Here is a 27884-nt window from a genome sequence, read left to right on the forward strand (position 1 = left end):
ATTATAATAATAACAATAACAATAAATAGTGTTTTTTAGAAAGCTATGAAACGTTTCGTCCCAAAATTACAAATTACAAACTTAATTGTTACGTTTAGTCGTGAACACCTCCCTGTCCGTCGCTCCTTGGGATTGCTGAATCTATAACTCATACTTTACCAGAATTACTTCCGCTTATGATTTGTTAATCTGCTAACCGGAAGTAACCGCACTTTTGTATCTCGGATGAAATCGGCTGAAAATGAATGTACCGCTCCTTCACATTGTTGGATTTTAAACTTTATACGGAGGTGAATAACGTGTACGCATTTGTATTAAGGTATAAAAGTGATAAATGTTGAAATAGAGTTAAAACTAAATGTAAAAATGGCTCTACGCTGTAATTCGAGTGCAATGTGACAGCTCTCAGTGTAGACATGCAAGGCTAGATGCTAAGCTAACAGCCATCAGCACATCAGATTGTGTTGATGGTGGAGATAATTATTACTGGTTTAATTAATCGATATTTAATCATGATCCCTCATTTATTCCGCCAGTAAAGCAGCAGAGCGTCCAGACTGTAGAAAATGAGCTTTACTAGGAGCAAAAATCCATTACATTCTACTACAATAGAGACTAGTGAGGAGTAGAACCACCAGTTTCCATCAGAACAGGTTTTGTTCTACTCCTACTGCTCTCATACAAGTCCTGAATGGTTTTTGGAGAGATTAAAGAGGGCATCCACCTCACAGTCTGCTGTCCAGACATTTCTGTTATAGCATTAAAATGTTCTGTTCCTGTAAACTCTCATATATGTTGGTAGTCCATAGATCAGTGCTAGCTCAATGTATTGAACCAGTAATCAGAAGGTTGCTGGCTCAGGCCCCATACATTTTACTGTTGGGCCCCTGAGCAAGGCCTCTAACCCTTGATTGTTTGCAGTGTATCTGCAGTTTTGTTGCTTGTTATACAGCATGCAGTTGCAGGGATGAATACTGTCCATTATATGCTGTCCATACCATTAGGGAGTTGTATTTTGTTTCTAGTGCCCAGTATGAAAAGTGCTACTCGTATACATTTTATTTGACCTGATTTACCATCATATTTACGCATCAGTCAGCAGCAGACATTGTGGGCTGAAGACATCCTTTGGACTACTTAAAATGAACTGTTAATTCCGTCAGTTTTTAAATCAAACAGTCATTTAGACATAAAGTCATGTGAAGAAGTTAGGACACCCCATGAGAACCTTTGTCTTTTTGGACATGTTTAAACATGTGAACATTTAAGCTTCATTTGAACAGTATTGAGAGATGGAGCTTATACCATTACTTTTAAACACAAGCTGTAAAATGTAATGAACAAAAATGGAACACATTTATTACTACTTAAAATGTCTAAAATTAGAATCCGGCTGCAATGATTAGACCATCGTTAGAGAAAGTTGGAGTTTCATTTAAACCTCAGACATGAGTTTGGTTTGCTCTTGATTGTTGAAGTGAGTGTTATCACCATGGTGGATTCTAAAGAGCTCTCTGAGGCCTTCAGAAATAAGGTTGTAGATGCATATGAGTCTGGGAGGGGATTTAAAACGATTTCAAAACAATTAGAAATCAGCCATTCCACTGTCCGGAAAATCATTTACAAGTGGAGAACATTTAAAACAACTGCAAATATGGCCAGGTCAGGTCCGTCCTAGCAAGTTCAGCCCAAGAGCAGACCGCAAGATGCGTAAAGAAATCTCCAATAATCCTACAATGTCATCACGGGACCTACAGGTAGCTCTTGCCACAGTTGATGTCAAGGTACATGCATCTACCATCAAAAAGAGACTGCACAAGTTTGATTTTCATGGGAGGTGAGCAAAGAGGAAACACTTGCTGTCAAAAAAAACCATCAGGACAAGACTAAAGATGACCAGAGAACACCTAGACATAGACCAGGACTTCTGGAACAATGTGCTTTGGACAGATGAATCCAAAGTTGGATTATTTGGGCACAATAACAGAAGACATGTTTGGTGCAAACCAAAAACAGCATTTGAGCACAAGAACCTCATACCAACTGTGAAGCATGGAGGTGGAAATGTCATGGTTTGGTTTGGGGCTGCTTTGCAGCAGCAAGGCCAGGCAAGCTCTCCATTATAGAATCACGAGGAAGTCTTCACTGTATCAGAGGGTGCTTGAGGAAAATGTAAGACCATCTGTCCAAAAACTGAAGCTGAAGCAGAGGTGGACCATGCAACATGAAAACATTCCAGTAAATCCACCAAGGAATGGCTCAAAAGAAAGAAATGGAGAGTTCTGGAATGGCCAAGTCAAAGCCCGGATCTTAATCCTATTGAGATGCTGTGGGGTGATTTGAAACGGGCTGTGCATGCAAGAAACCCATCAAACCTCACACAGCTGAAGAACTTCTGCATGGAGGAGTGGGAAAACTCTCTCCCAGTCGATGTCGGAGACTGGTAGATGGTTATAGGATACATCTAATTGAGGTTATTTCTAGAGATGGACCGATCGGGGTTTTTGGCGCCGATTCTGATCTCCGATCTCCTTTCAGGGACATCGGCCGATAGCCGATTCTGATCGGGGGGGGGGTAGCAGTAAATAAACTTAAAAAGAGCCTCACAGTAAAGATAAACCGGAGCAGCGCATGCGCGCGCGCGTGTGTGTGTGTGTGTGTGTGTGTGTGTGTGTGTGTGTGTGTGTGTGTGTGTTTGTGCCTTTAGAAGATACGCTTTGTTCACAGTATTGCTATAAGTGATTCATTGATTCATGAGTTGATTCGTTTTTATGTGAAGCGTAAGTTTCTCTTCTCAGTTATCTCTCCGTGTTTACTGTTATTAATTAAATGTCGTGGTTTTAAATAAACACCAGCTACTACAGAACATTTTGTGTGACTCTCTTACATTAAAAAGCTTCATTAAACTGCTATTACCACAGATCTGTAACCGAGTCAGACTTGTTCCGTCTAAGGAGCTAAAAGTTTTCTAAAAGTTCAGCAGATGATCCTGAACTAACGAATTTGGTAATGAATAAACTTTTGCCTCGGATTGGCTCTGTAACGTCTTCTGTTCTCATCTACATCACAAGTAAGAACCGCTTACGATTTACCAAAGTGAACCAGGAGTTTATATAACGTGCTGATAGAATCGACTCAGATGTGACCGGGTTGAATTATCTTTTTAAAGTAAATATTACAATCATCAAAATTACATCGTAAGAGCTTTCCCGATGGTTTCTGTACGATTGTTGATGAATGGTGATGTGATGGTTGGTGCTTCGTAGCTCAAAGTCTGGATCAATCCACTGAGCTGTTAACTTAACGTGATCTTTATATATCACACGATCGGATCGGCTACTTTTAGGAAATATCGCCGATCGCCGATAGCATATTTTGATTAAAAATCGGCCGATACCGATTCGTAGCCGATCGATCGTCCCATCTCTAGTTATTTCAGCCAAAGGAGGAAACACCAGCTATTAGGACATAGGGTGTTTTTAATTTTTTTACTCACAATAAATTTCCATTTTTCTTCATTACATTTTACAACTTGAGTTTAAAAGTCAGTTTTATTTGTTTAATGATACTCAGTACTGTTCAAATAAAGCTTAAATGTTCACATGACTGTATACAGGTGTACAGTACAACGAAATTCTTTTTTTCTCATTTGAAAGCTGTGGTCAAAGCACAGGGTCAACCATTGTACGATGCCTTGGAGCAGAGAGGATCCAACAGTGGCTGCATGGCAGAACTGAGATTCAAACTCTCAACCTTTGAAATTACAGTCCAAACTCTACCCACTAGGCTACCGGGTTTATTTAAATCAGTAGCACTTATTCACATGTCCTGATTTAATTTGTTGCTTACCTGCACTGTATCGTTGTCAAAGTAAAGCATTGTATTTACAGGTTTCATTTCATGGGTCTCTCCAGCTACCAGTGTGTGCAGTGATAGTGAGACAGCATGGGTCTGTTATCCGACCCGAACCGAAGGAAGGCCCTGACCAGTCTCCTCACCCGCCTTAACACACCGATATGGTAAGTGATTAGTCATCTGACCGAGTAAACTTCAGTCTGATTAGTGCTATGGATTGTTGGTCTGAACCTTTAGCATGAAAAGAAGGAAACCGAGCCTAAAATCATCCACCCAGCAGTGACAAACAAGCACTGATGTGCTGAATGTAATCTGCTTGGCCCAGGCTTCTAAATAGTACGTTGTGGATGCTGAACTGGTTCTGCTCTCGATGTTTTTATTCATCTTGTTGTTCTTCATTAATGCCATGTTCAGTAGATAGATAGATAAATAGATACTTTAATAATCCTGAAGGAAATTAATATGTAATATGTATTAATATTAGGGCTGTCGAAGTTAACGCGATAATAACGCATTAACGCAATCTCAATTTAACGCGATTATAAAAATTAGTGCCGTTAACGCAAATTCTAGTTCATGTTGAGACTTGACTGGTAGAACAAACGTTTTAATGTCGGACTTGCCACCGTTTTGTATTTGCGGTTTGTTAACATAATGTTACCGAGCGTGGTAGTGTCGTAGTAACGCACTTGCATAATAAAGAAGCTGCCAGTCCTCCATTCACGTAACGCTAGGACGGACACTTAAAAATCCTCCTTTTGGAGTGAACTGGTTTCATTTTTGATCAATATTATTTACCATTGGCTCAGGTACATGTCGAAACAAATGCTTTGTATATCATTGGTTTAACAGCCTCATTTGACTCCTTATAGAGCTACCACTGGCCAATCGGAGAAGGTCCGCCCTCTAAATGCTAGTCTGTGATTGGGTGGTTGAATTTCGCCCGCCCTCTCTGTTTTGTAAACACCGCGCTACCTGAGTCAATCACTCAGCTCTCATGATCAGGAACGCGGTGAAAATGCCAAAAAGTAAACTTTTGAGGCAGCGATGAACGGACCTAAATATGAAAAGACACAACATTTAGTGAGTAAAACAGTCATTTGTTATATGATTCTTGCTTAAATTGGTCAAAAACTCTGTTATATGGGTTCTGGATTCATTCTGTGTGTTGCAGTAGCATGTCCCTCTGTTCCTAATATGATGTCCGGCTTTTTGGGGTGTAATGTCCTCCTTTTTGTTACTATGAATCTGGCCACCCTAGTCTAAACACACTCAGTTCGTGTAGAAACGTCCATTAAACCACTGGATAGTATTACTGCCTAGTATGTGAGTGAATAAAACTCCCTTACAGTTTTCTCTTGTCCCAGCAGTTTTTAACATTAGTACATTTAGCATAAAATGTGTTCACCATTGTAATTGTAACATTTCACTTACAAATCCTTGTTTTCTATAACATTTACACAGATTTTTTTAAATGCGATTAATCGCGATTAACTATATGAAATTCTGAGATTAATCGCGATTAAAAATTTTAATCGTTTGACAGCCCTAATTAATATGTGTTGTGTTTTATACTTTGATGTGTTGCTATAAGCTTGTTGGTTATTAGTTAACAGAATTTGGTGAAATTCGCATCCATAATTAATACTGCATACAGTGCAAGCATTGAGGATTAAATGCATTGCTCAAAGATCCAACAGTGGTTAACTGCTGATAGTGGAGCTTGGACCAGTTCTATTTCTGATCACTTGTCCATTACCTTAACCAGTCAGCTACTACAGCCACCGTTAAATAAACACTCATGACAGTCAGTTATTGGGTAACAGAATTTGTCTGAATTTTCATGCCTTCGTTGATAACTTGCATTCTAAAAACAAACTCTTTTGTGTGTCCTATTAATGCTCTGTGTCTTCCTGTCGACCCAGTGTGGTGTGTTACTTTGCGAGCATCGCCTGGTTCATGGGCTTGGCTTTCGAACCGTTCACCTTGCGCACGTACATGTCAGAGAATGCAATGGGTTCCACCATGGTGGAGGAGAGGTTTGCTTCAGGTGAGAAAGCCATGGCCACTGCACGGGAGTTTGCAGGGCACAAAAAGAAGGTTGGGTAAGTAGAATCAAAAACGATGTACTTGTCATACACCGACGAGGCATAACATCATGACCACTGATAGGTGAAGTATAATAACACTGATTATCTCTTCATCACGGCACCTGTTAGTGGGGGGGGGGGGATATATTAGCATACCTGTCAAGTTTTGTATTTAAAAAATAAGGGAAATTTTCCGCCGCGCGCTTCGAGCCGTCCCACCAGCCCAACTGAGGTTCAGTATCCCTTACATTTTAAGACAGGTTTACAAGAAATCTTAAATAACCACCTGTGAACCACTTACAAACTGCAATTAGATGATCAGAATCTGATAGGCCTACCTTTGTTGACACTGAAATGCTGTGGACATTCCTACATATGTCATTCTTATAATACAGCCTAAATGAAAACACAAAAGGGAATTGAAGCACATTTATTTATTTTACATATTTTCAGCATATATACACATTGCTTGTCTTAAAGTGAAACACGTTTTATTTTCTTCTCCTCTTTAGAAAGGAAAATTCGTCGTCCCATTTCTCTAGATATTTACATGCAGTCTTTACTTTTTTGGCAGGAATGCCCTCTCTCTCCTTGCATCCATCCATCTCTCCCTGTTCCAGGTTTGTTCCCGCTGTCCACACTAACCTCGCGAGAACTGCCACTTGCAGCAGCCTGGGTGGCAGTTCTCACGAGGTTAGTGACATTTCAGTTTGAAGAGGCACAGGAATGTTTTTTAAAATTATAATATAATACGGGAAATTTACGGGAAAATACTAATACGGGAGGACGGCGGGAAAGAGGGGTAAAATACGGTAGTTTCCCGGCCAAAACGGGAGACTTGACAGGTATGTATTAGGCAGCAAGTGAACATTTTATCCTCAAAGTTGATGTTAGAAGCAGGAAAAATGGGCGAGCGTGAGGATTTGAGCGAGTTTGACGAGGACCAAATTGTGATGGCTAGACGACTGGGTCAGAGCATCTCCAAAACTGCAGCTCTTGTGGGGTGTTCCCGGTCTGCAGTGGTCAGTATCTATCAAAAGTGGTCCAAGAAAGGAACAGTGCTAAACCGGCGACAGGGTCATGGGCAGCCAAGGCTCATTGATGCACGTGGGGAGCGAAGGCTGGTCCGCGTGATCCAATCCAACAGTTGAGCTACTGTAGCTCAAATAGCTGAAGAAGTTAATGCTGGTTCTGATAGAAAGGTGGCAGACTCCATGTCTCGATGGGTCAGGGCTGTTTTGGCAGCAAAAGGGGGACCAACACAATATTAGGAAGGTGGTCATAATGTTATGCCTGATTTGTGTATATGATTATGATTTTTTGTGCATATTTTCTTATCTGTTAACCCCCCCCCCCCCCCCTCTCTCTCTCTCTCTCTCTCTCTCTCTCTCTCTCACTGTTACTGACTCGTTAAAGAGGCATGCCAGTAGACTGGTTGGTGGAGACCATGAAGGCCAGAGGGCTGGAGGTTTTCACTCAGAGCTTCTCACACACTCTGCCCTTCCCTGACGAGAACAAGGAGCGTTATGTGAGTTCATTTATCTATACACAAACACACTTACATCCATACTATGGCCGAAAGTAAGTGGACACTTGACTGTGGGTTTGTTGAACATCCCATTTCAAAACAATGGACATTATTATCTAGTTGCATCTATAACAGCGTCCTTTGGTTTTGGGAGTGATTCTAGGAGAATTTGTGCCCAATTAGTCAGAAGAAGGCCTACTCAAACTGATGTTGAAGGCCTGGTTTGCAGTCGACATTCTACTTTATCCCAAAGCTGTTTGGTGAAGGTCAGGGCTCTGTTTGTTGCCACACAACTGAAAGCATCTTGTTTATTTTCTATAAATGATTTTGTACACCTGTTAGCAGTGTGCCTAGTTGAAACTCCTGAACGCTGTAATTAGGAGCCATGTGTAGTGTGTGTGACAATTACAAAAGCACTATTAGAGAGAGGGGGAGAGGGGGGAGAGGGGGAGAGGGAGAGATGGATGGATGGATACTTCATTTATCCTGAGATAATTTCTTGAAATAATTAGGGCACTTATATCACAGAGGTATAATGTTTATTAACATTTATTAAAGCATTTTAACTAAGGCTGTCGATAATCGAGATTAAAATTTTAATTTAAATGATTTTATTGGGCTGTTTGTGCCTCTTTAAACATACGTCACTGTGGTAATTTGCGCTGCTTTAACACAGTAACATTGTGTTTATACTGTAAAGTTTATACTGTTTTTGGTCTTTTTCCAGTGAGTTACAAATTACTCGAGCTGCTGCTGCTACATATTGTGAAATATAGGGGTAATTTAAATGATCATTTTTGTTTTTAACAAGTGTTAAATCCTCACTATACAAAATGACAGTTATTCATTGACGTTTCAATATCATTTTTGGTCAGAGCAGCATTTGTCTCGTCAGGCGTCTGCGTGTACGAGTACTTGTTACAGGCTAAATAAGCTAAGACTCAGTCTAACTTTATTTCAGAGGAATTTGGATGGAAAGCCCTTAGTACCCTGAGCTCCTGTTTTCAGCGGCAGGGTTATGAACAGGAAAAGATCCTCACTTTTGTTAGATAATGTGAACAGACTTGTGTTTTAAATAACTGTCTGAAAGATGGGTGGCTGTTAACAACTCTATATAGGCATTGGCTGGCTTTCTAAAGATAATTTAAATGTAATAATTTTAAAATAATTGTATAATTTTTAATGTTTTTTAATGTTCTTGCAATAAAAATGTGCATAACTTCACATTTTGTTTAGTTATTTTTGCAGTCGATTAATCGCGATTAATTTGGTTCTTTAATTGCGATTAATCTCGCATGACAGCCCTAATTTTAACATAAATTGTGTTACAGTGGACAGGCAGCTCATGTGAATTTGCAGATCAAAATCCTATCACATAGCTGAGTGTATATCAAATCTTTGTCGCTTTTTTTTTTACTCTCTCTGCAGATGGTTCGAGGCACTAACGTGTACGGGATCTTGCGCGCTCCTCGAGCACCACGAACAGAAGCTTTGGTGCTCAGTGCCCCCTGCAGCCCAGACAACGAAAACAACCAGGCAGTGGGTCTTCTACTGGGCCTGGCCCAGTATTTTAGAAGTGAGATTTAACTTCTTTAACTTGGTGTATGTTGTTTAGAATCCAGCGTTTAAAATGTTCGTACAGATTAGATTAGTTTCTGCTTTCACATCAACCTGACAGTGTATAAAACCTTGGCTTTGTCCTGGTTGGCCAACTGTTCTTCTCGGCTCTTGTTGCTAAACTGACCTGATCATTCCTCTCTATGTCCACCATCAGACCCTTGTTACTGATTAGAAAGCCAAAATAGTGGGACTCCACGACGCATACCTATTTATTTATTAGGATTTTAACGTTATGTTTTACACACTTTGGTTACATTTACAGTGCCTTGCAAAAGTATTCAGCCCCCTTGAACTTTTCAACCTTTTGCCACATTTCAGGCTTTAAACATAAAGATATGAAATTGTAATTTTTTGTGAAGAATCAACAACAAGTGGGACACAATCGTGAAGTGGAACGAAATTTATTGGATATTTTAAACTTTTTTTAGAAATAAAAAACTGAAAAGTGGGGCGTGCAATATTATTCAGCCCCCTTGCGTTAATACTTTGTAGCGCCACCTTTTGCTGCGATTACAGCTGCAAGTCGCTTGGGGTATGTCTCTATCAGTTTTGCACATCGAGAGACAGAAATTTTTGCCCATTCTTCCTTGCAAAACAGCTCGAGCTCAGTGAGGTTGGATGGAGAGCGTTTGTGAACAGCAGTTTTCAGCTCTTTCCACAGATTCTCGATGGGATTCAGGTCTGGACTTTGACTTGGCCATTCTAACACCTGGATACGTTTATTTGTGAACCATTCCATTGTAGATTTTGCTTTATGTTTTGGATCATTGTCTTGTTGGAAGATAAATCTCCGTCCCAGTCTCAGGTCTTTTGCAGACTGCAACAGGTTTTCTTCCAGAATGGTCCTGTATTTGGCTCCATCCATCTTCCCATCAATTTTAACCATCTTCCCTGTCCCTGCTGAAGAAAAGCAGGCCCAAACCATGATGCTGCCACCACCATGTTTGACAGTGGGGATGGTGTGTTCAGGGTGATGAGCTGTGTTGCTTTTACGCCAAACATAACGTTTTGCATTGTGGCCAAAAAGTTCGATTTTGGTTTCATCTGACCAGAGCACCTTCTTCCACATGTTTGGTGTGTCTCCCAGGTGACTTTTTATAGATATCTTTGAGAAATGGCTTTCTTCTTGCCACTCTTCCATAAAGGCCAGATTTGTGCAGTGTACGACTGATTGTGTCCTATGGACAGAGTCTCCCACCTCAGCTGTAGATCTCTGCAGTTCATTCAGAGTGATCATGGGCCTCTTGGCTGCATCTCTGATCAGTCTTCTCCTTGTTTGAGCTGAAAGTTTAGAGGGACGGCCGGGTCTTGGTAGATTTGCAGTGGTCTGATACTCCTTCCATTTCAATATGATCGCTTGCACAGTGCTCCTTGAGATGTTTAAAGCTTGGGAAATCTTTTTGTATCCAAATCTGGCTTTAAACTTCTCCACAACAGTATCTCGGACCTGCCTGGTGTGTTCCTTGGTCTTCATGATGCTCTCTGCGCTTTAAACAGAACTCTGAGACTGTCACAGAGCAGGTGCATTTATACGGAGACTTGATTACACACAGGTGGATTCTATTTATCACCATCAGTCATTTAGGTCAACATTGGATCATTCAGAGATCCTCACTGAACTTCTGGAGTGAGTTTGCTGCACTGAAAGTAAAGGGGCTGAATAATATTGCACGCCCCACTTTTTAGTTTTTTATTTCTAAAAAAAGTTTAAAATATCCAATAAATTTCGTTCCACTTCACGATTGTGTCCCACTTGTTGTTGATTCTTCACAAAAAATTACAATTTCATATCGTTATGTTTGAAGCCTGAAATGTGGCAAAAGGTTGAAAAGTTCAAGGGGGCTGAATACTTTTGCAAGGCACTGTATGTTCATCACTTCAAGTTTTCAATGTCAAACACAGTCATGGACAATTTTGTATCTTTAATTCACCTGACTGAATGTTGGAGGGGGCGTGTGTTAGTCACGGCTCTCCTCATTGGTAGAGAGGAAGAGAAATGCAATTGGATGTGACTAGATTGGGGGAAAATTGGGCGGAAAATGTAAAAAAAATAATTAAAGCTTGTTGCTGCTGGTGTGAATGTGGGGTAACATGTATATTCAAGTGTGTGTGTGTGTTGTGTGTTGTGTGTTGTGTGTGTGTGTGTGTGTGTGTGTGTGTAAATACACATATATTCTTATTCCAGGTCAGATTTACTGGGCGAAAGACATCATATTTCTGGTGAATGAGCATGATCTCATTGGCATGCAGGCCTGGCTGGAAGGTTACCATCACACGAACATAACTGGTGTGTTTTATATAATTCTATCATCATTTTAATGGTTTGAAGTTTATTATTATTGACCTGAACAGATTCTGATGCTTCTGGTGCTAGTTCTGTGGAGTCTTGTGTATGTGAATATGTTCATGGCTCTTCTGTCCTGTGTGTTGTTAAGGTATGGAGTACTCACCGCTCCAGGGTCGAGCGGGCTCCATCCAGGCTGCTCTGTCACTGGAGCTCAGCAGTGACGTCGTCACCAGTTTGGACCTGGTACTGGAAGGCCTTAATGGGCAGCTCCCCAATCTAGACCTGGCCAACCTGTTTCACGCCTTCTGCCACAAACTGGGTGTCCTCTGTACAATCCAGGGAAAGGTAGGAGAAATATGAACGATTAGACTCCACCGAACCACATGAGCCATCATATCCAAATAACGGGGAACGAGGAAATAAAAGCAGTGGCCAAAATAACAGAAACCAGTAACTAAATGCAAGGCACAAAAACATCTGCAGCCTGCGACAGAGAAACTGGATAGAACAGGGATAGTGCAGAACTAAGAACTGGTTCTCACAATGTGACCGGCTGCTTAGTTGCACCTTTAAAAACCAAGTTCTCAGAAGAAGAGGAAAGAAAGGAAACCCAGAACAAGCCAGGGACGAAAATGCATGAACGGCACCCCACCAATGGGGGGATCAATGGGGTGACTGATGTCGCAGCCAGTTCGTCCTCATGCTCACGTCCAGAAATTGGCACCTCCCAGTCGGGGAATCGAACCCCGGTCTTCCGCGTGACAGGCGGAGATACTGTCCACTATACTAACGAGGATGTCTATACTGACCATGTCTGCCTCATCACACAACAGCTACCAATCTAAACGTGGCTCATGTCATCAAGGGGGGCAAAAACAACATTTAGGACTGCCACACAATAGGATAATGCTTTTTCTGTTGCCCCACCCATGAGCCATAATCACCATGTTGTATTGTACCACAAAAAGAACAAATAATGCAATTAATTTCACAAATTATGAAAAAATTGTGTACAAAAAAATGCTTCGCATCACCTTAAACATAACACAGAGCGGCACAGTGGCTCGGTGGGTAGCACTGTCGCCCAACAGCACGAAGGTCCTGGGTTTGATTTCCAGGTGGACTGGCTCGGGTCTTTTCTGTGTGGAGTTTGCATGTTCTCCGCGTGTCTGTGTGGGTTTCCTCCGGTCTCTTGGGGATCTGAAGTTAGGCGATTCTGCCATCATGGAAAACCAAAATCTCTTTTAGATTCACACATTTTTTCCCTCTGTAGCTCCAGAGGAGTGACTGGGACAGTGTCGAGGGCTACACCCACGCTGCCCAAACCATGATGCTGATGGTGCTGAAGCAGGCGAGCGGCCGGTCTTGGGGTGACCATGGTCTCTTCCTCCGCTACCACATCGAAGCTGCCACCGTCCGTGGCATTAACAGCTTCAGGCAGTACAAGACTGATGCCAACACGCTCGGCAGGTCTGATATGTTTTCATCACAGTCTGCAGGCTTAAGTATTAAACCAAGGGGCAACATAATACTGATCAGCCATAACATTAAAACCACCTCCTTGTTTCTACACTCACTCTCCATTTTATCAGCTCCACTTACCATATAGAAGCACTTTGTAGTTCTACAATTACTGACTGTAGTCCATCTGTTTTTCTACATGCTTTTTTTAACCTGATTTCACCCTGTTCTTCAATGGTCAGGACCCCCACAGGACCACCACAGAGCAGGTATTATTTAGGTGGTGGATCATTCTCAGCACTGCAGTGACACTGACATGGTGGTGGTGTGTTAGTGTGTGTTGTGCTGGTATGAGTGGATCAGACAAAGCAGCGCTGCTGGAGTTTTTAAATACTGTGTCCACTCACTGTCCACTCTATTAGACACTCCTACCTAGTTGGTCCACCTTGTAGATGTAAAGTCAGAGACGATCGCTCATCTATTGCTGCTGTTTGAGTCGGTCATCTTCTAGACTTTTATCAGTGGTCACAGGATGCTGCCCGTGGTGTGCTGTTGGCTGGAAATTTTTGGTAGGTGGACTATTCTCAGTCCAGCAGTGACAGTGAGGTGTTTAAAAACTCCAGCAGCACTGCTGTGTCTGATCCACTCATAGCAGCACAACACACACTAACACACCACCACCATGTCAGTGTCACTGCAGTGCTGAGAATCATCCACCACCTAAATAATACCTGCTCTGTGGGGGTCCTGTGGGGGTCCTGACCATTGAAGAACAGCATGAAAGGGGGCTAACAAAGCATGCAGAGAAACAGATGGACTACAGTCAGTAATTGTAGAACTACAAAGTGCTTCTATATGGTAAGTGGAGCTGATAAAATGGACAGTGAGTGTAGAAACAAGGAGGTGGTTTTAATGTTATGGCTGATCAGTGTATGGTCAAGTGAGACAAAATAGGTGAAAATCAGTGTGACCCCAAAAGCATATTTGTTTGTTTGTTTATAGACGTATACACTATACGGCCAGAAGTATTTGGACACCTGACCATGAGCTTGTTGGACTTCCCATTTCAAAAGCATGTTATTAAAATACAGTGACCTCTATTTTCTTTAGCTATTAGAAGGCTTCTCACAAGATTTTAAACTATGTCTGTGGGAATTGGTGCCCATTCAGTGAAAAGATGAGAGCATTTATATGGCTGGGCACTGATGTTGGTCATTAAAGCCTCAGTAGATGTTCCGGTTCATTCCGATGCTGTTTAGTGGGGCTGAGGTCAGGATTCTTTAAACTGAGCTTTTTAGAGTTTGGAAAGGGCCTTCCCTAAACTGTTAAGCAAAGTTGGAAGCATATAATGTCTTATTTATTGGTATTGGAGACGTTAAGAACTTTGAATACTTGGGTGGAGCAGCGCTCTATAACACTAGCCCACAACCTCAGAGATCTAAGTTTAAATCTCATCTGTGCTACACAGACATGGATGTGGCTGTGTCTGATGGGGTTGGGTGACCAAAGCCATTTTCATCAGCTGCTTTATTTTGGTCAGAGTCGTGTGGGTTACTGTTTCAATGGGAAACACTGGGTGCAAGGCAGGAATACTTTGGACAGAATGCCAATCCATTACAGGACTTTGGCCACCCCTCTCTTTCAGGCATTGCCACTGTATAGATGCCTGGTTGGTTGATAGTACCACTCAGATTCAAACCCAGATCTTAGCAGTGGGCTAGAGTAATAGACCGCCGCACCACCCGTGTGCCTGAATCTCTTCACTCTTTATGCTTTTTTCAGGTTGTCGGAGGGAATGTTCCGGAAGCTGAATAATCTCCTGGAGCGTCTTCACCAGTCCTACTTCTTTTACCTGATGCCCTCACTCTCTCGCTTCGTCTCTATTGGCTACTACATGCCCGCGTTTGGCCTGCTGGCGGTCATTCTTCTGCTCCGTGTATCCTCCCACTGCTAGTGACACGATTCTGTAGGCTTGCACTAATCGTGTAAATGAGTTTGTGTTCCCAACCGTTTCTGAGAAGGTTCCAGATAAATAGCTAATTCTTTAGATATTCAGTACTATTTATTCAGTCCAATTCGACAGTCCTGAACTTTTACTTTTTTTCAATATTCAGTAAGACACAAAAGTATGTAGACGCCTGAACATGAGCTTGAATTTGGAATCTGCTTTTCAGGCTGCTGTTTCAGTGTATCCCAAATGTGTCCTGTTATTACACGCCTGTTAGCAACTGTTGTGGCTAAAACAGCTGAGCTCAATAATTAGGAGAGTGTCTACATACTTTTCACCATGTAGTGTATATTCCTTGTTTTAATGGATTGTTTTTCTAGGGATGTAACAATACACTGTACCCGCGATATATATGGATGGATGGATGGATGGATGGATGGATGGATGGATGGATGGATGGATGGATGGATGGATCTATATTAGATAGATAGATAGATAGATAGATAGATAGATAGATAGATAGATAGATAGATAGATCTATATTAGATAGATAGATAGATAGATAGATAGATAGATAGATAGATAGATAGATAGATAGATAGATCTATATTAGATAGATAGATAGATAGATAGATAGATCTATATTAGATAGATAGATAGATAGATAGATAGATAGATAGATAGATAGATAGATAGATAGATAGATCTATATTAGATAGATAGATAGATAGATAGATAGATCTATATTAGATAGATAGATAGATAGATAGATAGATAGATAGATAGATAGATCTATATTAGATAGATAGATAGATAGATAGATAGATAGATAGATAGATAGATAGATAGATAGATAGATAGATAGATAGATCTATATTAGATAGATAGATAGATAGATAGATCTATATTAGATAGATAGATAGATAGATAGATAGATAGATAGATAGATAGATAGATAGATAGATAGATAGATAGATCTATATTAGATAGATAGATAGATAGATAGATCTATATTAGATAGATAGATAGATAGATAGATAGATAGATAGATAGATAGATAGATAGATAGATAGATAGATAGATAGATAGATCTATATTAGATAGATAGATAGATAGATAGATCTATATTAGGTAGATAGATAGATAGATAGATAGATAGATAGATAGATAGATAGATAGATAGATAGATAGATCTATATTAGATAGATAGATAGATAGATAGATAGATAGATAGATAGATAGATAGATAGATAGATAGATAGATAGATCTACTGGGTGGGCCATTTATATGGATACACCTAAATAAAATGGGAATGGTTAGTGATATTAACTTCCTGTTTGTGGCACATTAGTATATGGGAGGGGGGAAACTTTTCAAGATGGGTGGTGACCATGGCGGCCATTTTGAAGTCGGCCATTTTGGATCCAACTTTAGTTTTTTCAATGGGAAGAGGGTCATGTGACACATCAAACTTATTGAGAATTTCACAAGAAAAACAATGGTGTGCTTGGTTTTAACGTAACTTTATTCTTTCATGAGTTATTTACAAGCTTCTCTTTGTTTACAGCCATTGACATGTCGCAGAGGTTAACACGTGAGGAGCGGATAGAAATTGTGTTGATGTCTGGTGAACGCAGTACCCGGGTCATTGCAGCAGATTTCAATGCAAGACACCCTACGAGACCACCCATCTCCCATGCTACAGTTAGCAAACTGCTTGCCAAGTTTCGTGAAACTGGTTCAGTGTTGGATTTGCCAAAATGTGGACGCATGAAAACTGTCACTAATGAAGAAACATCAGTGGCTGTCCTAGCTTCATTCAGCAAGAGCCCACAGCGTAGCACTCGCCGCATGTCACTGGAGAGTGGCATCAGTCGAACATCCCTTCGGCGGATATTAGCTACTCACAAATGGCACCCTTACAAACTCCAGCTGCTGCAGCATCTCAACGAGGATGACCCAGATCGGCGCACTGAATTTGCAGAATGGGCAAAACTAAAATTGGAACAGGACCCTCAGTTTACACAGAACATTTTGTTCAGTGATGAGGCAAACTTTTATGTGAATGGTGAAGTTAACAAACAAAACCACCGCTATTGGTCTGACACTAACCCACATTGGATAGATCCCTCCAAGACTGTTGGAACACAAAAATTGATGGTATGGTGTGGTATATGAGGTACAAAGATAGTGGGGCCATTCTTCATCAATGGAAACCTCAAGGCCACTGGATATTTGAAATTGCTACATGATGATGTGTTTCCCTCTTTATGCATTGAAGCTGGCACGTTCCCTGAGTTTTTCCAGCAAGATGGTGCACCACCACATTATGGGTGTCAGGTCCGAGCATTCCTAGATGAACAGTTTCCTGGAAAGTGGATTAGTCGTCGTGGGCCAGTTGAATGGCCCCCAAGGTCTCCCGATCTGACCCCCTTAGACTTTTATCTTTGGAGTCATCTGAAGGCAATTGTCTATGCTGTGAAGATACGAGATGTGCAGCACCTGAAACTACGGATACTGGAAGCCTGTGCTAGCATTTCTTCTGCGGTGTTGCTATCAGTGTGTGAAGAGTGGGAGAAGAGGGTTGACAATCCAACACAATGGGCAGCACTTTGAACACATTTTATAAGTGGTCAGAAACTTGTAAATAACTCATGAAAGAATAAAGTTACGTTAAAACCAAGCACACCATTGTTTTTCTTGTGAAATTCTCAATAAGTTTGATGTGTCACATGACCCTCTTCCCATTGAAAAAACTAAAGTTGGATCCAAAATGGCCGACTTCAAAATGGCCGCCATGGTCACCACCCATCTTGAAAAGTTTCCCCCCCCTCCCATATACTAATGTGCCACAACCAGGAAGTTAATATCACCAACCATTCCCATTTTATTTAGGTGTATCCATATAAATGGCCCACCCTGTAGAATATATCAGACATAGGTATGGATGAGTATAATAGTGGTAATATACAGATTATAATAATAGCAATATATGTACATTAAATAATATAGATTATAACCGGTATATACATACAGTTATGAATACAAGAATTTAAATATCAAGGAGGAATATGTAGTCTTGGAAATGGCCGTACAAATGTGTGTTTGAGTTTGTTGATTCAGTTTAACGACCCCGTCATTGTGTGGTGTTAAACAGTCTGACTGCCTGGGGTACAAAAGACTTTCCCAGCCTGTCTGTAGAGCAGGACAGAGACAGCAGTCTATCACTGATTCACGATACTGGGTTCACAATACGATTTTTTTCTGATTTTTTAAACAAAATGAAATTGAAGACAAATTATGACAAATGATTAGTTTCATTTTATTATTTCACTTTTTAAAATAATGAATGTCCTTTTAATTCTGAGGTACAAACTATGCAAAACAATGCTGCACATTTCCTTTTTTGTGTAAAAAAAAATTTAAACAAATCCCACATAAATAAACTAAGACTTTGCCTGTTCTCCTTCCAAGCTTGGAATGTACATGTTTTTTAAAGGAATATTAGCATATCTACATTTTCAGGCAGAAGCAGAGATCTCTGAGCATTAACCACCCCGCAACCTTTAAATGTTCACCCATTTTGAATTAAGCCCAATTTGGCTGGAAAACCCCAGTGCTCTCTGCTGTTTAAAGTGAATATGGATTCCTTTTACATCTTAATCGATTTGAGTCGCGGCATATTTGCATTGATTATTACCTTGTGTCTTGTGGTGCATCGTTACATCCCTAGTTTTTTTTTATTCTGTCTTGCTGTCGCTGTTCTGAAAACATGATACATGTATAATCACCAGAAAATAAAGTTCAAGGCATCAGGAATAGTACAGAATCATTCAGGTTTCACTGCTGATGTGTGTTGGGATCCTTGACTGTATAACAGGCGTTGGATCTTTGGGTTCATATGGGGACTCCAACACCAATAACGGAGGATGGAGTCGGCGCTGTAGAACCGGTCAGTATCACTTCCAATTGACGCTCAGTGTTATATATTATGCTATATGCTCGTGACTGGCTTTGCATGTCTCAGAAGAAAACCTTAACCTTTCAAACTGGTATGTGTTAATGGTAAGTGTAATGAGGCATAAAAGACTGCTGCTCCACCCAAACGCATCGTCTATATTAAAATGTACACAAATGACTCAAAACAAAGCTGCACCAGACTCCATAGCAACACAGCAGCCGCCCTTCTGAGAAGGCTTACACAAGACGTAGAAGAAGCATGTCTGTGGGAATTTGTGCTCATTTAGAGCATTTTTATGGCTGGGAACACACTCCTGGGGGGGGCACACTCCTGAGGACTTTCTTTGATAGTGATGCCATTCTTTATGGAGTGGTATGCTGGGGAAGCAGCATCTCTACGGCAGACAAGAAGAGACTAACCAAACTCATTAAGAAGGCCGGCTCTGTCCTGGGGAGCCCCTTAGACCCAGTGCAGGTGGTGGGAGACAGGAGGATGTTAGCCAAGCTGGCGTCCATGCTGGAGAATGACTCCCACCCCATGCATGAGACTCTGGCAGCACTGGGCAGCGACAGGCTGCTTTATCCCTAATGTGTGAAGGAGCGGTATCGCAGGTCCTTCCTTCCTGCTGCTGTTAGACTTTACAACCAGCACTGATCCCAGCAGATCACGTACACACACACACACACACACACACACACACCTAAAACTATACCCACATTTTTCACTTTCCCATGTGCAATTTAAGAGTTCATGTGCAATCATTTGTACATAATATTTATCATGAATTTAATGATTAGAAGGGGTGTCCCAATACTTTTCTTCCATATAGTATATTTCTTGCTTCAAGAAATGACTGTTGTCATCAAAGTGTGTAACACTTTATGTTAAAGTCCTAATAAGTAAATAAATAAATTGGACTAAAATCTTATTCTTGTTCTCTTTGTCATTCGTCTGTTTATCTCTTTTTATCCAGCCATCCAGTCCGAGTGTCCTGTCAATACTGACCCCAATAGTGATCAGTCACTTGACTGGCGTGGCTTTGTACACCCTCCCCGTCCTGTCCCAGGAGACCGCGGTAGAGCACTTCCCTGTGTCCGAGACCGAGGCCGTGGTTCTCACCGTCATCGCCATCTACACCGCAGGCTTTGCGCTGCCACACAACACACACAGGTACGCACGCCTTCACGTACAGTGCAGACAGTTCTCTTAATGTTTGTCTTTAGTCACGGCAACGGTGGCTCGGTGGGTGGCACTGTCGCCTCACAGCAAGAAGGTCCTGGGTTTGATTCCCAGGTGGAGCGGTCCGGGTCCTTTCTGTGTGGAGTTTGCGTGGCCTTTCTCTCAGTCGTATCCCCCACATATTTTAAGCGACACTAGCAAATAATCAGCATTTGTATGTTTTATGTATGTTAGCGCTGTACAGGATCGCTGCTGTGACCTAACATGAGCTTCTGGTTTTGAAATAAGCATGACTTAATGTGTCTAGGGAAAGCACAATGAAGCAAAGTCATTAATATCTGGCCATTCTTTTTTCTTTCCCCTTCTGTTTTCAGGCTGATCAGTGGTGAGGGTACCGAGCAGGGCTGGAGGGTGCTGAAACTGGTGGCTCTGCTCTACCTGGCTCTGCTGCTGGGCTGCACGGCTCTCATCAACTTCTCCCTGGGCTTCATCCTGGCCGTCACGCTGGTCCCTGCAGCCGCCAGCGTCACACCACACGTGCCCAAGTAAATACAACGCACTTTTCACACTAGGGGAAATGTAGTGAGTATGTGCACAACACAGATCTGTGGTCTGTCTCAAAAACCTAGTGAGCTGCCTTGCTGACCACTGCTTACCTGGGCTGGTGCCTAATAAGCACTGGTTACTCTAATCTGACCACATTTTTCAGTAACGAGTAATCTAACGCGTTACCATTTCCAATCCAGTAATCAGATTAAAGTTACTTATCCAAGTTACTGTGTGTTACTATTTTTGTCATTTTCCTTAGTAAAAAGATATATATTTGCTTTCTTCTTGCGTCTCGGGGAGTGACGTCTGGCCTATGCGACAATTAAGTCACGGGCTGCGTCCGGAATCGCATACTTACAGAGTCTGTACTAGATTGGAGGAAGTATGCAAAAAAGGAAGTATGTAAAAAAGTACATCTTACCAACGTCAAGTGATGACGTGGGGACGTAATATCACCATAGTTACAGACTCATTACAAACCCCACTCGCCAAAATTTAGGATATTTATCGTCTTTTTGTTAATTATTTGTCTTTAAAAAATTTTATTTTATTTATCTTACTTACACTTGTGAAGAGAGGACTCCGTTTTCCGCTGTCTTTCTTGTTTCTTATTCCGCTTCAATCGCCTACGCAGCTCCAGTTGCATTATGGGATACATTAGCGGACCGCATTATATAACTAATAAAGTAACTTGTAATCTAACTTAGTTAAATCAAGTAATCCATAAAGCAACTAAGTTACTTTTTAAAGAAGTAATCAGTAATCAGATTACTTTTTCAAGGTAACTATGCCATCACTGCTAATAAGAGAGGTTTCTAACTGAGATAGAGTTTATACCTTGAGTCAATATACTTTTAGAAGGTTTTTGAAGCCTTCTTTCTCCACCGTAGTAATTAGGCATCATGTCTTTAGTCATGAAATAAGTGACAGCTGCTGTTATGTCATGGTCTCTCTTCGACTTGTTTTCGTATGGGGTAATGGCAGAAAAACACGCCACAACCGACTGTTTTAAAAGAAAGTGTACTGCCTGACGGCCGACTAACAGCACTGCTAGATGGCTGGTTAACAACACTTGAACGCCGTTTTATTATACTTTTTTGTGTGCTCGACTAGGTAGCATTTTTTCAATTGATGAAATAGATTGGTAGTTTTCCCCGACTTAGTTAGTACTGAATGGTGACATATTTTGTATTTTGGGGTTAACTGCGCTGTGTCAGAATTAAGAAATCCGAACCACCTTTCTTTGGAACAATGTCATCGAAATCAGACGTCTCGCCTTCACCTTCGCCCTGTCTATCTTCCCGTAGCTTGCTACTGTTTAAGCGCTATTTCTCGTCTCGTGCAATTCAGCGCGCAGTCTGATTGGCTATTGTGCCAACTTAATGCCTAGTTCACACTAGACGATTTTTGGTTGGCGCTAGATTTGCCGGCTCGGGAGCAAATCGGCGTTCACTCGGCGATGGAAACTCGACTCTCAGTCGCTGTGTGTGAACTACTCAACTCGATCCGAGCGGCTCGACCAAAGCGAGATTTCTATCATGTCAGATATCTGGATCAGAGTTGCCCGACTGGCAATGAGTGCTATGTCGAACAGCCAGACAGGGGCATAATATAGTTTATATCAGAATACATCAGCACACACACACGTTTTACAGTAGTTTTGACCTTATCAGTCTCTACAAAACACCCACGCTGCATTGCAACAAATATTTATTAACCTCCAACTCACTATAGAACAATCCCTGCTGGTCATGTAGCCAAATCCACTCAGATTCATTTATTTTTTCTCTTTGATTTTACGCTGCACATCAGCGCACAAACTTTGATCTCTCGCTACTTGTTGATGTGCATTTTTGGACGTGGTATCATTAAACCCCTCGTCACTTCTCGCGTGTGTTTTCGTGACAGAACGTAGTTTGGGAGACCAGAGAAGCTCGCCTGCGATTCCAGTTGGTGATAGATGGTGTAGTGTGAAACCCCCTATCACCGATCAGTCGTGTAGTGTGAAAGCCACACCGACTTGAAAGACTCCCGATTACAAGAGATCCAGTCGTGTAGTGTGAACTGTACAGCGACCTGACGACTTGGAAAGGCGTGTAGTGTGATTTTGGCATAGCCTACGTGCTGCGTGATTAGGCTGCTTTCTGTGCTGTTGTGCACTAGTGTGGAGGAAAAATAGAATCGATAATATGCCCAGCTCTACTTCTTCTAGTTTTTCCTCTTTTTGGACATTTTGTGATTATTTGTAGATAGTTCTCATTTCCACTTGTCGGAAAAGCACCTTAGTTAAACGCTTATGTGGAAACACTGCAATCTAGTGGTGGGATGCGGTCTCTTAATGGCTTGATTGACATGACTTGTGTGTAAGTCCAGGATTTGTTGTGTTTTTGTTAATTTAATTTGTAGGATTTGTTGTGTTTTAAACACTTATGCTGTTTTTTTTCTGGTTTTAGTCCAGGATTTGTTGTATTTTTAAAGTTTTTGCTGATTTAATTTTAGGATTTGTTGTATTTTTAACGTTTTTGCTGATTTAATTTTAGGATTTGTTGTATTTTTAACGTTTTTGCTGATTTAATTTTAGGATTTGTTGTGTTTTAAACGTTTTTGCTGATTTAATTTTAGGATTTGTTGTATTTTTAACGTTTTTGCTGATTTAATTTTAGGATTTGTTGTATTTTTAACGTTTTTGCTGATTTAATTTTAGGATTTGTTGTATTTTTAACGTTTTTGCTGATTTAATTTTAGGATTTGTTGTGTTTTAAACGTTTTTGCTGATTTAATTTTAGGATTTGTTGTGTTTTGAACGTTTTTGCTGATTTAATTTTAGGATTTGTTGTATTTTGAACGTTTTTGCTGATTTAATTTTAGGATTTGTTGTATTTTGAACGTTTTTGCTGATTTAATTTTTATGCTGGTTTGTGTTGATGTAATTTTAGGATTTGTTGTGTTTTGAAAGTTTATGCTGGTTTGTGTTGATGTAATTTTAGGATTTGTTGTGTTTTGAACGTTTATGCTGGTTTGTGTTGATGTAATTTTAGGATTTGTTGTGTTTTGAACGTTTATGCTGGTTTGTGTTGATGTAATTTTAGGATTTGTTGTGTTTTGAACATTTATGCTGGTTTGTGTTGATGTAATTTTAGGATTTGTTGTGTTGTGAACGTTTATGCTGGTTTGTGTTGATGTAATTTTAGGATTTGTTGTGTTTTGAATGTTTATGCTGGTTTGTGTTGATGTAATTTTAGGATTTGTTGTGTTTTGAACGTTTATGCATTTTTTTATCTGGTTTAACCCCGGGATTTGTTGTGTTGTGAACTATTTAGAGCCTGTCCAGTCTCTTAAGGAACTAAATTTGTTCAGCCATATCTAATGTAGCCACGATTTCACCCTGCATTAATTTGTTCTCTCTCTCTCTCTCTCTCTCTCTCAGACTTCTGGGTGCCTTGGCTCTGGTGCTTCTCAGTCCAGGCTGCGTACTCCTCTACTGCATCATCCTCTTCCAGAGCCTGCAGGAGGCGCCAGTTACGCTATCAGAGTGCTTCATGCTGTTCCTGTCGGTCATCTCTCAGGGCATCCTGGACCACGCCCTCTACGGCTCGCTGGTCTACCCCTTGCTGGCACTGCTCATTTACCCCTGCTGGCTGCTGTTCTGGAACGTCCTGTTCTGGAAGTAAAGGGGCGTGAACTGATCCCAGTGCCTACATGTGCCAGTCAGGAAGATCGATCAAAAGCTGCCGACTGGCCGGATCAGCCTGAATAGTGGTGCATTAAGAGGGGCGGGGCTCGGTGTAAGTCCATGGAGTGAGTGGTCAGAAATGTGCTCGGGGCTACTGAAACTAAGGACAGTTGAATTTAAGATGTAAGGGAATAAAAAAGGGGGGATGCTGGGGGTGATGTTTCCTCCTGAAGAGATTTCTTTCTGTTATCATATTTTGTTGGTAAAGCTGTTTGAAGTGGCACGATGTGCCCACAAGCAGGATATGATACCCAGTCTGTGAACCAAATTAGATTCACTTGGCCCAAAATGTCTAATATGCTACCAGTGCAGTGCCAGAATGGCAAATGGCATTTTCTTCTTTGTTTTTAGTCAATCTAGTCATATCCAATTCCCCAGTCTACAGCAGAACACTACCCTGCCCTAGCAGAGACACGTGTACAGGGTTCACACTGTCGGCCAGGTGGCGCCCAGGTGGTGCAGCAGGATATTCCGCTACAGTCCCCGGTTCGAATCTCAGCTCTGCTCCCGGTCGGCTGGGCGTCATCTAGCGTCATCAAATTGGCCATCGAGTCTGCTGGGTGGGAAAAAGGCCGGACTAAAGTGGGTGGGGTCTTCAAACGCTGTGTAAGGACCCTGGTTAGCAGACTGATCCGCCTGTACAGAAGTGGAGGAGCCTCATGGGTGAATGAGGAGGGTCGAGGGACTGCGCACGTGTCTGAGGGGGCGTGGGGCAGGCTAATGTGCCCTCCTCAAATGCAACTGGGATCTCCAGCAGGGGCGGACTAATTGGCTCTGCTAAATCGGGAGGAAAATGGAGAAAATGCATTACAAAAAACAGCCAGAAGAGGACGCCGTGGCAGCTGCAATGAGGAATCCGTTCCATCAGAATCATGTCTGTGTAAGTCGGCCGCTAGCAGAGCTAAGATTCGACCTCGAGAGCTTGAGAATTCGGCAGTGGTGGCAGGTGATAAGAAGGCCAGCGTGTTGTACCGTGGCACCACCCAATTGCTCGTAATATTGTTTTTTTAAACAGTGACATAGTTTGCATGTGATCCAAATAGCACCGACAGACAAACGTTCAGTCTCATCCGGATGGAAACCGCATATTGATGTCAGTGAAATTACACCACCGTATAGAACAGAGTCTTTCAAACCCTGGGCCCCGAAAAAAGTGAGAGAAATAGTCACAGAGAGAAATAATTATAATTAAATAAACAAATTTTTACCTACACACGAACACCTCCTTGTGGAGGCTTTATGTTTTAACTTGTAAACCACAGTGGGACTAGTTTGGTACCAGTTTCATTGATGAAGTATATTTCGTTCTGTGTTTTGTTTTGATACATTTTACTTGGTCACTTGAAAAAACCCTGGTATAGATCACTAAGGTCCACTTAACGCCTGGATCGTTTTGTGTGTTGCCTGGGTCGCGTAAGAAATCATGGACAGAATGTGGGTTGCTTGAAAAAAGGCATACGCTAGCACACCAGTGCTGGGATTTGGAATGTATTGTATCGAATCTCGGCTCTGCCATCCGGCTGGGCTGGGCGGCTATATGAGCAACGTTTGGCTGTTGTTCATCCAGGGAGCGAGCCGGATAGGGACCTCATAACTGATGCAATTACGACCTCTGCTGGCTGATTGATGGCGTCTGCACACAGTAGAGGAATAATGCTGATCAGGGTGTGGCTCTCCCCATGCACAAGGCTGTTCGGCATATAAACTCGCCTCGTGCAGGTGAAAAGATGCAGTCGGGTACTGCTCACATGTCGGAGGAGGCGTGTATCGGTTCGCTCTCCTCAATTGGGGCAGGGGTCAGCACCAGTAGAGAGGAAGCATGACGCAATTGGGTAAAAATTGGACGCGCTAAAATCGGGAGAAAAAGCATTTTAAAAAATAATAAAAGGAAATAATAATAATTAAATAAACAAATTTTAACTTGTACACGAACACCCCCTTGTGGAGGCTTTACGTTACACCTTGTAAACCACAGTGGAACCAGATTGGCACCAATTTAATTAATGAAGTATATTTCGTTCTGTGTTTTGTTTTGATAAATTTTACTTGGTCACTTGAAAATACCCTGGTATAGAACACTAAGGTCCACTTAACTCCCGGATCCTTTCTGTATGATAAACCATCAGTAGTGGTAATCCATCCGAAGATGTGAAAAAAAAAAAAAACTGCCGTTTGGATTTGTTTTCGGTAGGAAATGCAATGCCAGATGAAACTGAAAGTCCCTTTCTATGCTGCTGCAACAGCCACGTCTTTACACAACCTGGTGGAAGAAATACAGAATGCATAGCGTGTTCTTCTTTTTGTCTTAAAGCTTAATGTTGGAAATTCGAAACAGAAAAAACGGTCACGGCTTTACAGGCGTGTAAGACGTGTGCTGTCTTGCCGACTTTCTTGACCAGTGTGGGTGTGGTGCATGAGGTGGAGGTCACAAAGGTGGAAGTGCAATAGGGAATTTGAAATGACTAAATTTGGCGAAAAAGTGGAAATCTATAGCAAGTTAGCAACAAAAAAGTTAAACGTTATAATTCTAACACAGCAAGAGTAGTCAGGACTGAAACTGGAAGTGTGCGTCCTTGTTTACATTAAAAAATGACCAGGGGGATCCATACGGTTCCACTTTAAATCCCCTCATGGGGCTAGACCAAATCACTATGATTGTACACTGCAGACAGTATTTAAGCAATAGAACACAAGAGGTAATAACACACAACCAACCTCGAGTGTTCTGTTGCTTTTATTAAATTTTTTTTTTAAATAAAGAAACACAATAAATAAAAGAAGCTCTGACTTTCTCACTGAATTTGTCTTAATACTGACGAACCTTCAGTCAAAAAGTAGTTCCACAACACAACAATGACTTGTTTCTATGCAGCTGTAACACTTTGTTAGCTTGGGTTTAGTCACATGGAGCTTAGTATGGTTCTCTGTACACGATACAGCTCAGTGTGGGAACTTAACACTGGTAGGTGATGAGAAGCGGTCGCAGACTGGACACAATCAGATTCACAATCGGGTTTGGAAATGACTATATTGAGAGCTAGACCAAAATATAAAGACAAGATGAAATAAACAGACAGAAACATAATACCTGTTTGCCATTGTAAGCCACATACGTGTTAAACATGGTGTCAAAACCCAAATAAATAAATTAATTAATTGGGAGATTAAGGGAGAGGGGGTCCAGGAAAAATACCAAATAAGTGTATTATAATGGCATGTTTATACTATATAATATGCGTGCACACACAAACACTAAACAAACTTAATTATTTGGAGCATCTTCAGTAAATGAGGTTTGGGAGCAGGCGCACATCATGCCGGCTGTTAGAGTCGTGGTCGTGATGATCGAAGGTCGATCACGTCTCATATTGATGTGAATGTCCAGAACTGCTTACCAGGCCAGATGAACTAATTTTGCTAATTTTACTGATATTTTTACTAATTATTTATGTTGTCCTGTTACTAATGGATGAACTTTTTAGTTAATAAACTGATTAAAAACAAAATGTGTCTGGTCATCAATTGCTATTATTTTAAAACATTATCCTCTAAGCAGTGAAGCTTCTACACTGTTATTTCAATTCATTTTTATCAGTTTCAGGGTCATGGCAGGCCCAGTTGTACCTGGAAAGACTGGGAGCAAGGTCGAAATAGCCTAAACAGGGCGCCAAC

General features: G+C 41.3%; 1 protein-coding gene across 2 annotated transcripts; it reads left to right on the forward strand.

The window, feature by feature from the left end:
- The first annotated feature begins 220 nt into the window (after window positions 1-220).
- Window positions 221-27718, forward strand: gpaa1 (glycosylphosphatidylinositol anchor attachment 1). Of its 2 annotated transcripts, none has more exons than XM_062994411.1 (13): window positions 221-290; window positions 3891-4019; window positions 5781-5960; window positions 7362-7473; window positions 8902-9049; window positions 11279-11380; window positions 11529-11725; window positions 12654-12850; window positions 14624-14777; window positions 18671-18742; window positions 19725-19921; window positions 20305-20475; window positions 23907-27718. In XM_062994411.1, exons 2-13 carry the CDS (start codon window positions 3946-3948, stop codon window positions 24148-24150), a joined length of 1848 nt encoding a protein of 615 aa, XP_062850481.1. In that variant the 5' UTR covers window positions 221-290; window positions 3891-3945; the 3' UTR covers window positions 24151-27718. The 2 variants fall into 2 exon arrangements, with proteins under 2 accessions (XP_062850481.1, XP_062850480.1); XM_062994410.1 differs by having other exon boundaries at window positions 233-319.
- The last annotated feature ends 166 nt before the right edge of the window (window positions 27719-27884 follow it).

This window comes from Trichomycterus rosablanca, chromosome 4, assembly GCF_030014385.1.
Source record: "Trichomycterus rosablanca isolate fTriRos1 chromosome 4, fTriRos1.hap1, whole genome shotgun sequence".
In the NCBI taxonomy this organism is placed as follows: Eukaryota; Metazoa; Chordata; class Actinopteri; order Siluriformes; family Trichomycteridae; genus Trichomycterus; species Trichomycterus rosablanca.

Coding starts and splice junctions, on each gene's coding strand:
- gpaa1 (XM_062994411.1), top strand. CDS start 3,946: ATGGGTCTGTTATCCGACCCGAACCGAAGGAAGGCCCTGACCAGTCTC. Junction 4,020..5,780: donor CGCCTTAACACACCGATATG/GTAAGTGATTAG, acceptor CTGTCGACCCAG/TGTGGTGTGTTACTTTGCGA. Junction 14,778..18,670: donor CGGTCATTCTTCTGCTCCGT/GTATCCTCCCAC, acceptor ACTGTATAACAG/GCGTTGGATCTTTGGGTTCA.